The following is a 12,743-nucleotide window of genomic DNA, read 5'->3' on the forward strand; positions in this document are numbered from 1 at the left end:
AAAAGGTCGGGGCAATTTGGACACACTGGCACTGAAATCCAAAAATCAATAATAAGTAAACTCCAGAGGAAGCAACTCACCAACCAGGTCTGCTCTCTATATCTCTCTGTCTTTGTTCGGACATTCTAATCTAAATTCAATTGAGCAGCAGTAGATCTATTTGCAGAATATCTGAAAACCAGTCGAAATCATAGCCTACCTTGTTGAAGATCCACAATACAAAGAAAACCAAAAAGTTTTAAGCTTTTTTCACCTTTGGGTAATTGGAGGAATCCGACAAAAGCAAATATATATATATATATATAGAGAGAGAGGACTATCAAGGAAAAATGCAGAGCAGGGGATCGAATGCCCGGCTCTCGGGCATGGCATTTCGGTCCCGAATCCCAACTCTTTTCCTCTCCATGTTTGCTACCTTCGCTTCCATCTATGTCGCTGGCCGGTTTGTTCTCTATTATACTAACATTGGCTTCTGACTTTTTTTTTTTTTTTTGGTTATGCTAGATGTGTATAATTCAATATACCGTATCAAAATTTCTTTTTTTTTTTTTTTCTTTTATCTGTTTGTTTAGAAGTATATTTTGCTCGTGTATAGGTTATGGCAGGATGCGCAAAACAGAGTTTATTTGATTAAAGAGCTTGATAGAATAACTGGACAGGTGGGTTTTTCTTTGTTTCTTTATTCAGAAGGTTAAATTTCGGATCTTTGTGGTTTTTTTTTCATGTTTGTTTTTGGAGTCAAATTAATTTAACCCATCTTTTACTTTTTGATTTGGGCTTATGCTAGTTTTGGCTATGACTGTCTAAAGAATTTTGAGTTACAATGAAAATGAATTATTTTTCCAACTTGACCAGCATCAATGGTTTCTGATAACAAGTTCATATAAGCTATTGATTGAAATGACGTCTGGCAGTTTGGTGCATCTTTTTACTGGTAGCGTCATTCTGGCCAAATTAGTTTTAAATGTTTCCGGATTCCGATAACATATGAGATTTTGGTAAAATAATTGGTTTATTACTTACAGATAGCGTTGAGTAAATATAAAATTGGGGACTTGGTTCATGATAAGGCTGCTGAAACTTACATTCGTATATGTAATTGACTTATTCTCTAACATTTAAATAAATCTATGGTTTTCATTTCCAGGGGAAATCTGCAATCTCTGTGGATGATACTTTGAAAATCATAGCTTGCAGGTAGGTGGTATTATTTTTTGTTGATATGTGTATGCATGCCTAATGGTTTTGAGAGTGGGTCTGATGTGTATTCTGCTTGTCAGGGAACAACATAAAAAATTATCAGCTCTTGAAATGGAGTTGGCTGCAGCTAGACAAGAAGGTTTTACTTCAAAGCGCTCATTGGAGACTAATGAGGCTCAACCTAAAAAGAAGCCGCTGGTAGTGATTGGAATTTTCACTAGGTTTGGCCGCAAAAACAACAGAGATGCGATTCGTAAGGCATGGATGGGGAGTGGTACTTGTTTTAACTCTTTGTGGGCTTATATCTTTTCTTATACAGTATTGGTACATCTAGATTTTGTTTTTGTGTTTATATTCGTTTAACAGGTGTGTTGCATTATACTAAGTTTCTTATTAACATCAATATGAACAGATATGACTATTATAAGGCTTACTCTTAACCACATGAAGTGCAATTACTCTGGCTTATCATCTTTGGAAGTTTAAAAATGACCAATTGTTTTTGCAGGTGCTGCTTTGAAAAAAGTGGAGAATGAGAAGGGCATAATTGCAAGATTTGTTATTGGAAGAAGGTTCTTATGTTTTATTTTCCTTGTTTGGTTGATTCTAAATTTTTATGCCTGGTGGTAGACCCTTGTTCTGATGACATTTTCTACTGCAGTGCAAATCGTGGGGACCGCTTTGACAAGGCCATTGACAATGAAAATAAGCAGAACAGTGACTTCATCATTCTTGTATGTTTTATGGACCATTCAATTAACTATAAAGCAATTTCCAAATATCAAAGCGTCTTATATTCTAAGGATATGGTTTTTCATGTAGCTATATTTTACCAATTTGATGAATTCTCCTAGGTAACTGTCACTGTTTTGGGAATTTAAGCCTGTAAGTGAAACTTAGTTTTTTCCTGAAACAAATTGTTTTCTTTCCTAAGATGAAATTCCTAATTCTGCTGAGCACAATTTTTGAGTTAACCTGTACAATAACTTTAGAACAGAGAAAATGTAACATATATGGAGGATGGAAGCTGGGGACGAAGGAATTAACGTCCAGGCAACTAAAACTTCAATAATCTGATCATTCTCCACCCACTGTTGACAGGATGATCACGTGGAGGCACCTGAGGAATTTCCAAAGAAGGCTAAACTGTTCTTTGCAAATGCTGCAAATAAATGGGATGCTGAGTTTTATGCTAAAGTCAATGATGATGTTTATGTAAATGTTGGTTAGTATCATCATTTCATTGGGTATAGTGACATCTAAACCCTGGACTTTGCTAATGTTAAACCTTAAAATTCTAAGTATGGGTTAGAAAGAAATGCATTAAGCAACTTTTGACATTGTTATCAACATGCCCATTCCTACGTTAACAAATAAAGATCTTCTGCATTATGAAGTTATCCTTGGCTTGCTCCCTATTCCCATCCCATTTCCCATATTCTGAAAGAACATGAAAATAAAAATTGTAGGAAAGATTATGCAATTAAAATGCTTTTTTTACACTGCAGTTTGTTCACATTGTAAATCTCTCTTGATGGTGTGTCTTAACTTATCTGCGCAGATGCACTGGGAGCTACACTTGCAACTCATCTGGACAAGCCCCGTGTTTATATTGGGTGCATGAAATCGGGCGAAGTTTTCTCTGAACCGTGAGTTTGCTTAAACATATAAGGAGAAGATATTTACAGGATAAGAATTAAATATGATTTCATTGGTCTTTTATCGGGCTTATATTTGTTATTGCTGGTTCTTTTCCAGAAGCCACAAATGGTATGAACCAGACTGGTGGAAATTTGGCGACAAAAAATCGTAAGTTTACTTTAAATTTATCTTCATCTGTAGTTAAAAGTAATTACAGCACTGTTGAACTCATTGTGACCACTCTTGATCAAAATGTGGTATCCTTTTGCACTCTTAATCATCCAAAAACCTTGTGTTACATTAATTGTTTTGATTTCCCATCTCATGGAAAACCTTTCAGCGCTTGTTATCCTACCCTCTCCAGGGTATTCTATTGGAAAGTACAACTGGGAGATCCTTTTTGGTGACATTTAGTGACATAATCCTATTTTTTTGGTGACATTTGTATTAAAATCATCTAACAACGTAATTGTGTGCTGATTGGCTTAGTACATACATTGGGAAATAATTTTACTGTGGTGAAACTATCCTCTACATCACCCAATATTTGGCTTGCTAGACGAACAAATATTTGTTAACTTTGCATTGAAAAATTTCCCTTCAGTTTGTATATGTTGGTATCTATGGTGAACAATTCTCGTAATCTGAATGAAGTTCATTGAGTGCTAGTGGTTTCATTAATATATATTTTTTGGTAGAATATTCTAATCAATGGAGTAATTCACGTTGGGACAGTAAATTTACGAGCTGTATGATTTCTGTACGTACCTTATTCCTGCATGTTTACCTTCTCTATCTGGGAATAAGCTTCTGGTGTGCAACAGATACTTCCGCCATGCTTCAGGGGAGATGTATGTCATATCACAGGCTTTGGCTAAATTTGTATCAATAAATAGGTAAGTTCTTTTCCCGCTAAGTTAAGTGGAGTTAACTGGTTCTGTTATGTATAACTGTAAAAAGCTAGGATTGAGTTCTGGGTTCTGCAGGTATATTCTTCGGACGTATGCCCATGATGATGTAAGTGTCGGTTCTTGGTTTATTGGGCTTGATGTCAAACATATCGATGAATCTAAGTTTTGCTGCTCATCATGGTCAACAGGTCCTCTTCTCTCCTTGGACAATTCTCATTTCTCACACATTTATGACCTGTTGCTTGGCCACATGCTTTTGGCTAGAATTTGATTCATTTCCTCAAGTGGCTCAACACAATTCTTTGTTTCTACAGGAGCTATTTGTACTGGTGTTTGATTTGATTTTTTTTGAGCTTATTTGGAAAAAGAATAAACCGGAGATGCGGACTGTTCGTTATGAAGATTTTGCCTTTCATGCTGCTTCAGCATAGATTGAGATGATGGTATGGCTTCCATTCACAGTTGAATTCTGGGTGTTGCCCATTAAATGGAATAGCTTGGTCATTACTGGCACACTGAGAGAGGGAATTGGAGTTACAACGACCGATTGGTTATAACCCACAGTCAACTTAGGTCCAACCATATGATTTCAGAAACAATAGTAGGGGTTTCGATTTGTAACATAGCGTGACGTACCATTTTTCTAGTATATTTTTGGACTTAAAGAGTTATTCTTTATTAAACGGTAAAATATGTGATTCTTTTACCATGCTCAAGTTATTCTTTATCAAAGAGAATTCCAGACTTGGTTTTGTATAGTTTTATTTAGTTTTGTGTACTTCTATTTTATTTTATTTTATCGTGATACATATATATATATATATATATATATATATTTTGTGGGGAAAATTGGGTACCCTAAGGAGGGTAACGTAATAACGCTTACCACATTCCGACACCATCGGTTGTAACTCAAGAACACTATTAATAACAATTAGCAAAATATTTTATACATAGTAACTTAATAAGCGCAGCTTTAATGATCGCTGATCAACTGCAAGATTTTGTAAAGCCCCTGTTTCCATCCTTTTATCATGAAGTGCTGTAATCAAATATAATGATCATAAAGCACAACCATACCAAGTATAACTACTACTCTATCCCTCAATGCCCCTTCAATTGCATATCTGCAAATCTTAATTATATATAGATGAATTCAACATCGTGACATAACTAAGCAATTAGAATGAATTTATGACACGTTTAACAGGGTATGACTGCTAGAAACGCTTTTTACAATCAGGATAAAGTGAAAGCACAATACAACCCAAGAGAAAACAACTTTGTAGCAAACAATCGCTTTATCCTCCATGATTGACAGAATGCTCAGGATGAGCTGTTAAGGAAATGTGCCAATGCTTTGTCAGTGTCATTGTCATACATGACTAAGGCTTCAGCCACACTGTTCGATGAAAACCCCATTTCTCGTAGAAGGGTGTAGCCATTGACAAAACTCCGAACCTAAAGAAAATGAGCAGATTATCATTGTGGGAAAAGGTAAACCACGTCAACAATGAAAATGCCAGAAGATCCAACATCAACAAACGACCAGCTAAAAGTGCAAGATAAGCTCCCATAAAAAATGCAAGTAAATTTTGTTTAATGTCCTTTACAAGTAGAAGAAAGTAAATCTTTTGAAAGACAGTTTTGCATGCATAATGGAGTGCAAAGAACCGAGCACCATTTCAACAAACAACTCGATATGGATAAATCTAAAAACCAACAGGGATAAAACCATGCTATTTGATGAAATTAATTGGATAAAATAAAATAACTAATTTCGGTTAATATGAGTAGAAGAAAGCCATCTTTAATAAGACAGTCTTGCATATGTAATGAAGTGCAAAGAACTAAGCACCATTTCAACAAACAACTCTATACAGATAAATCTACAAACCAACTGCGATAAACCATGTTATTTGATGGAATTGATTGGATAAAATAAAATAACCAATTTCAGTTAAAGGAGAAGCCAAAAGGTAAAGATGATAGGGAGAAAGCGACTATCGAAGTTCTAGTTGCAACATGGTCGGGAACCTACTACCCAGATCTAAAGCAAGAGACAATGACCATTGTCATTCTAATCCAGAAGTGAAGAATTTTATAGTCACACAACAAAGAGAATGTTTCTTCAATAAATAAATGAAAAGAAGAGCCAAAGATAGACAATAGGAAAATTGTATGTACACACTCCAAAACTTCAGTGACCACAATACTAATTCCATTATGTTATTGATCTCAATCCCAGAACGAACTACTGCAGCAATTTGGGAAAGAAACATGCAAAATTCCTGCCAGTCTCGGTAATCTAAACTACTTAATGTGAGAATAATGGAGGAATAGGAACTATAATCGATGGCTAATGCGAGACCATAGCCGTAATAAACTGTAATAATTCAGAATTAACATTGAAGCTATACAACAGCAAGAGCTCAAGAAAACACCTTGGTAGGATTGTCTCCGTAATGTGCAACAGCAAGAGGAACAGCTTCTCGATTAAGCCCTGAAGCAATATATTTGCTCACTACAGGATCCACAGAAGTGCCCTGAAATAACAAAAATGTTGACTTAATACCTTAGCATTTGAAAGCTAATTTCAAGAGACAGGTCAGTTTCAAGAAATCACGAGAAGTAATTATTTGAATTAGTAAAGCAATTGGAAAGCTTTTACTAATTATTCATTTTGCATCAGCGATGCAATCAGAAAATTTTATTTATTTCCATATCAAAGACTGACTAGACACATGGAAAACTACTTAATGATACTTATAAGATGAATCGACAATAAAATGCAAATTTCATGAGGCTTCAATACACTTAAAAGAACCTTCACAAACATCAAAACAGAGGAGACATACCACTGAAGATGCTGATGACGTAGTCCTAGCTGGAAGGTTTTCCAACCCAAGCCTGCTCCAATTTTGGTTTTCTTTCTCTGCTTCAGCTATAACTTTTCTCTCAAAATCAAAATCATATTGGAAATTACTGTGGGGTATGTCACCTATTTGTGGTAGTAGTTGAGGCTGAAAAATAGGCAATTAAAACCAAAACCAAATCATATTATACACAACATATTACGAGATAAAAACCAACTAGATTATGCAAACACCTGCACAAGCGTTCAATTTCGAAACAAAATATGAAACACAGGAAAACAATGGTTTAAATGACTTACTTTGCAGTAAACATGAAAAGAGTGAATATTAAAATTATATGTACTACAACATAAATATACTTTTCCCAATTAAATTTCTAAACATTTGAAAAGCAAAACAATGATTTGAATGATACTACGCAGTATTACATAAAACACAGGTCATGATCCCGACTAATATAATGAAGTTCTAAAATAAAAGGAATAGGATATCTTACTGGTGGAGTGATTCGATATTCAGGTTTTATAGCAACTCGAATGCCCACTCCTGCTGCAAATTTCCAAAAGAAAACAGAAAGATCAAGACAATTAAATTACCATAAAAATGCAATAAATAAAGTTCAAGTGCTTAAGCAAATTCGATAATCATTATCGTTTAATCGACCAATAATCACACCTCTAATCACATAATCATATTAACAATTCTAACTTTCGGATTAATAGCTGAAAGAACAAATCAATAAAACTGAAAAAAATTCAAAAAAACAAAATCGCTAGGTCAAAAATAGGTAAAAATCCGCTTTAGTCGAGTCAAGATATTGATTTTTTTCCTTCTCATGAAAATAATAATAATAAGAATAAGAATAAGAAATTCAAGATTGAAAATTTTCCTATTATCTTCCCAGAATTTTCTCGAGAAACTAGAAGAGAGAGACTCACATGAAGGAGAAGGGGAGGTCGTCTGGTGGTGAGGAAAAGGACGGCCTACGGGTGGAACAGAGGTATGCGCAGAAGATTGACCTATCCTCGGGTACATAGCCGACGACGACGACGAAGTCGACGATGGCGGTCCGTACAACGGATGGCTTGGCGCCGATGATGATGACGAGGACTGACGGTACATCGGGATTTGCGAATCGTAGGGTGGACCGGGCCTGTTCCTGAAGTCGTAGTCCATAAGAAATCCTCAGAGAGAGAGAGAGAGTATGTGTGCAGAGAAAGCAAAAGAGAGGAAGGTTTCAAAGAAAGTGACGGTCTTCAATCGGGATACAAAACGGGGTACGAATCGGACACGAATGGCGGGTTAAGTTACCGCGTTGAAAAACGGTGCTTCAAGTAGCGATTTCTTAAAATGTTTTCTGTTAACCTCGTGGGTTAAAACTGCGGTTTTATTGTTTGCACTAGTTCGAGTCGAAACGCATCTTTTAACTGCGTTTTGTGGGTACCTTCAAAATAAATTGAATAATATAATATTTTCAGTAGGGTTCAAAATTTTTCTTGGGTAGTGGAATTTTAAACGTTAGTTCAAAGTTGTGGAATTTAAAGCTTTTCATTAGAAAGTTGAAACTAGAAGATGAAATATGTAAATTTATAAAATCAACATAGAATGTGATTATAAAAGAAATTCTTTTGTATCTATTTGTATGTATTAAAGGTTTTTAATTTAATGGTACTTATAATTAATGGAAACTGAATAAAATAGTTATGTCAGTTTATCATTTATAATTTTATACTAGGGATATACGATGAACATGCTAATTATGATACATAAAGTAATTTATTTTTCATTTAAGAGATTGGAAAATTGAATTTTTGAAACGGTTCAATCAATAATGAACACCAATGATAATTCTAGATTTACTAAAATTCTCCTTATTTAATTTATTTAAATAAAAAGCAATTTTGACATTAAATTTTGAATCTTTGAAAGATTAGCAAAATTATATTTATCAATTGTCATAATTACAAGTTACCAAGTTCTTTCCAAATTTTACCTATTAAACCCCTTTTTTATTTTGATCTTTTTGTTTTTTACTATAAGCTAGTTTTAATTCGATCATGACTTATATCATTAATTCACTATCCTTACGTGACATTGGCAAGTGGATATGAATGTAAAATATTCTTCACAAAAGCATTCAATTGCATAAAAAAATGTGCACTTGGAAGAACGCACGGTCCTTGCTTCAAACATCTCTTTTTGGCACTCGCTTTGATGGTTGATACCACTTTTGCATGATTGAAGTAAAGTTGGGAATCTCTATCTTATTGAATCTATATATGTAAAGAGGACCTGAAATTCCCAAGAGATCGAGAACATCCAGAACACACTATCCTATCTATGTATCTATATATATAATATGTATATATATATATATTCCAATAATTGCCTAAACTTCTTTTCTGGTTATTCCAACTTCAACATCGACCTTTCTTTCCCATATCCCAAACTACTACAACCATGGCCTGCAGTTTTCCTCATTTCTCTTCAATTCTTCAGCTATTTTTACTTCTTCAAGCAACTACCTTCGTGTTTTGTTCTGGTTTTGATAATTCTGAGGTCCAGTGGCAGAGGAGAATGAAAGACAAGCACTTCTTAAGTCCAAGCAAGGTGTTGAAGAAGTTTGAGGAGTGCTTTCTTCTTGGGGAAGAAATTAAGATTGTTGTAGATGGAAAAGGGATTCAATGCAGCAAAATAGCAGGTCATGTTAACAAGCTTGATTTGCGTCCCTGAAAGGTTTACGTCGATGGTTTATGGAATCATTTGGTAAGCGGCGAAAAGTTCTTCATTGTTGTGATGAACCATGCAGTACTACTCCTGGAGCTGAAATCTTTGAATTAATTGTTTAGAATTGAGTTGCCATGTTTTCACCAGCACTAACTTCCCTGCTGTGTTCACTGCTTCTTTCACCAACCTGAGATATTTTAATCTCTCCAGTAACAATTTGAGTGGAGGAGTACCAAAGCGGCTTGGAAATTTATACATCCAGCTTAGTCTCACTTGATCTTAGCAGCAATGCTCATTTCAAGGTCGACAATCTTGACTGGTTCTTTAATATTTCATCTTTGAGATGCTTTAACATGAGCTTTGTTAATCTAAGCAAGACAGAGAATTGGCTGCAAGTGACTAACATGCTCCCTTCGCTTGAGTACTTTAGTCTCACAGCCGCTGTGAGCTTAATATGGTGACTTCTTTTCCAATTACTTTTTCAAATATTAACATCAATTATTCAGCTTCACTTTCATACCTTAATCTCAGTGGTAACCAAATCCCCTCCATGATATTTCCTTGGTTGTTAAGTGTCACGGTTGGGGCATTTCATCAAACACTTGGTGAGCATTCTCTCCATTTTGGGCCTATTTTGGGCCTTACAATGGGCCAAGCACCTAGAGTAGTGTAGAATTCTCTAGAACCTTATGGAGAACTCTAGGTCAAGCCATGTACATATCCATTTTAGAATCCAAGCTACACTTGTAAAGCTCTCTTTTAGGCAATATACTTTCATTCTCCCAAACTTTCTTTGTGCTCTAGCTTTCTTTGCTTAGCTTTCTCTTTTAGTGAGCAAAAGGCTTACTTAGTTGCAACAAAGGGTCGGAATAGCAACTAAGGCCGCACGGCTTGAAAGGATAACAAACAAGTCCGTGACATAAGGCATGCCAATGGCCTCGTCTTTCTTGACCTATCTGGTAATGATTTAAGACGTTCTCCACATGATTTGGTGAAAGCAACGTCACTGGTTTATCTTGATCTGTCTTTCAATCATCTTGAAGGGATGATACCAGAGACCTTGGAGAATCGTCAGAGTTCGAAAATACTCGATTTATCAAATAACAATCTCAGTGGAGAGTTGTTTGATGGCCTTGCCAAGCTCACATCCTTGAAGATGTTGCCATTGTCAAATGATCGCATTGCATTTGAACAATGACAGTTTCATTGGGGAGCTACCTGGTTCTTTTGAGGGAATTAAGCATAAGCTTGAATGTACTAGATCTTGGACAAAACAAATTATCTGGAAGGATACCAACATGGGTTGGTAAAAGCCTAATATCCTTGAAGATTAGCAGCCTAAGTTCTTACAACGGATCTATACCTTCACAGTTATGTCATCTACAATCTCTTCAAATCTTGGACCTTTCCGGCAATGAAATTTTGGGAACAATACCGAGATGGCTCTACAATTTCACTGCCATGGATGAAAAGGAAATTGATCCAGATAACAGAATGCAACGGTCTTATTTGAAGTCTTCTGACCAATATACAGCAATAAGGGGGCTTATGCTGGTTCTTGTTCCAACTATGTTGACAATGTAGATTTGAGATGGAAAAGATTGGAGATCAAGTGTGATAAGAGCCTTGAATTAGTAAAAGTCATTGATCTTTCAAATAACAATTTAACAAGAATATGATTCCAAGAGAAGACTCAGCTTCAAAGCTTCCTTATTTGCATATGAAGGAAACCAATATCTCTGTGGTGAACCTCTTCTGAACAAGTGTCAGCAAAATGAATCAGCTTAAGGTCCATTTACTGGTGGTGGCAAAGAGAAGATGACATCCAGGAAGATGCAAATACTAATGAACATCTATGGTTTTTGTGCTAGTATAGTACTTAGAGACATTGTTGGGTTTTGGGGAGTTTGTGGATGGTTATATCTCAACAGATCATGCAAGGATGCCTCTCCAAGTATGTGGACAACTTAAGACATAAAATTAGTGTAGTAGTAATTGCTAGAACGTGGTCAAATTTCTAAGAAAACATTCAAATTTCCAAGTTCATATTCCTAAAACTAGTTCGATTGCTCTGTATAGTATGACTTGAGGGTATTTATATTCTTAAGTAAATCTTTTACTTTATATGTATATGATAACAAATCTATGGAATCAGAATGGCTTTAAGACTTGTTTGACAGGGTATGTCAAAACTGTTAGTAGCAAATTTATTCATTATATATATATATATATATTCATCAAATCATCAAATAGTACATACCGCAACCATTTCAAGACTTTTGCTAGGGCAAGATATGCAATGGTGAAATGCTATGCGCAATGTTTGTTGATGGAATTAATTGGATGGCAGAAAATCAAGTTAATTTCAATTTAAAGGAGAACTTTAAACTAGAACCTGCATCAATTCTGGCCTTCCTTCTCTGTTTCAGGCTTTCATCTATTGCTTTTCTAACAAAATCATAATCAAAGTGGTTAGAATTGGATATTTATTTAAATGGATGCTTAATTGGAAATGAATTTAACTATTAATTCTTATGAAATATTGCATATTATATGATACTAGTGATTAATGACTGCTAAAATTATTATAAAAGATAAATAGATAAATAAATGGCTTCTAAAACAAAGTAATTACCTTTTCAATTTAATAATATTTTCCATATTAAATGTTTGATTAGTTTGGTTCGACTGCAAGACCAACCAAAAGACATGATTTGGAGAATACAGTTAGGCAACCACGGACCATGGGTCAACGTCATCATGATTCATGACTCGAGAGTACCCAGTCAACCTTTTTACGGATGACAGATGAGCAAATTCCTTGCTCTTTCAATTTCAAACATTGATTGGCAATTTGGCAGATGCTTCTGAGAGTCCACTTTTGCAAGCAAGACCAAAATAAAGTGGTCGTCGTCTCTACTATATAAAACCTATAAAGATGAGCTGAAATTCCAATAATTCTTTCAACTTATTCTCTGCAAAAACCAGAACTACTACAAACCATGGCGGCTTGCAGTTCTCTAAATTTGTGTGTGTTTCTTGGGCTCCTTCTACTCCTGGAAGCTACCATTGTGTTTGGTCAAATCCTAACTTGTACTAAGCTTCAGAGCTTCGACTCTTCAGCATATGAAGGAAATAAAGATCTCTGTGACTACCCTCTTCCGAAGAAGTGTCATAATGATGAGCCACTCGATGAGCGTCTATGGCTTGTTGCTAGTATACTGCTTGGATTCATTTCTGGTTTTTGGGGAGTTTGTGCAACGTTATTGCTCAGTAGATCTTGCAGACATCCCTGGTCGAATAATGAGGACATGATAGGATATAAACTTTATGTACTCATCACTATGAAATAGATCAAACGGCTGGTGATGTTCGAGAGCTAATAAGA

At 35.3% G+C, this 12,743-nt stretch overlaps 2 protein-coding genes across 4 annotated transcripts; one reads left to right on the top strand and one right to left on the bottom strand.

Moving 5' to 3' along the window:
- On the top strand, window positions 1-4,546 carry LOC107414531 (hydroxyproline O-galactosyltransferase HPGT1). Of its 3 annotated transcripts, XM_060819640.1 has the most exons (13): window positions 1-87; window positions 167-442; window positions 596-659; window positions 1,148-1,197; window positions 1,281-1,474; window positions 1,709-1,772; window positions 1,862-1,934; window positions 2,302-2,425; window positions 2,762-2,849; window positions 2,959-3,009; window positions 3,666-3,737; window positions 3,828-3,940; window positions 4,067-4,546. In XM_060819640.1, the coding sequence occupies exons 2-13, from the start codon at window positions 330-332 to the stop codon at window positions 4,087-4,089; spliced, it is 1,029 nt and encodes a 342-aa protein (XP_060675623.1). In that variant the 5' UTR covers window positions 1-87; window positions 167-329; the 3' UTR covers window positions 4,090-4,546. The 3 variants fall into 3 exon arrangements, with proteins under 3 accessions (XP_060675623.1, XP_048325827.1, XP_015878154.1); XM_016022668.4 differs by having other exon boundaries at window positions 36-442; XM_048469870.2 differs by lacking the exons at window positions 3,666-3,737; window positions 3,828-3,940; window positions 4,067-4,546 and adding an exon at window positions 3,540-3,564 and having other exon boundaries at window positions 33-442.
- A 314-nt stretch (window positions 4,547-4,860) lies between these two features.
- Window positions 4,861-7,919, bottom strand: LOC107414532 (uncharacterized). The gene is made up of 5 exons (XM_016022670.4): window positions 7,567-7,919; window positions 7,125-7,177; window positions 6,611-6,775; window positions 6,197-6,298; window positions 4,861-5,213 (listed from the first exon to the last, which is right to left on the bottom strand). Exons 1-5 carry the CDS (start codon window positions 7,802-7,804, stop codon window positions 5,079-5,081), a joined length of 693 nt encoding a protein of 230 aa, XP_015878156.1. The 5' UTR covers window positions 7,805-7,919; the 3' UTR covers window positions 4,861-5,078.
- Window positions 7,920-12,743: the final 4,824 nt, after the last annotated feature.

This window comes from Ziziphus jujuba, chromosome 8, assembly GCF_031755915.1.
Source record: "Ziziphus jujuba cultivar Dongzao chromosome 8, ASM3175591v1".
In the NCBI taxonomy this organism is placed as follows: Eukaryota; Viridiplantae; Streptophyta; class Magnoliopsida; order Rosales; family Rhamnaceae; genus Ziziphus; species Ziziphus jujuba.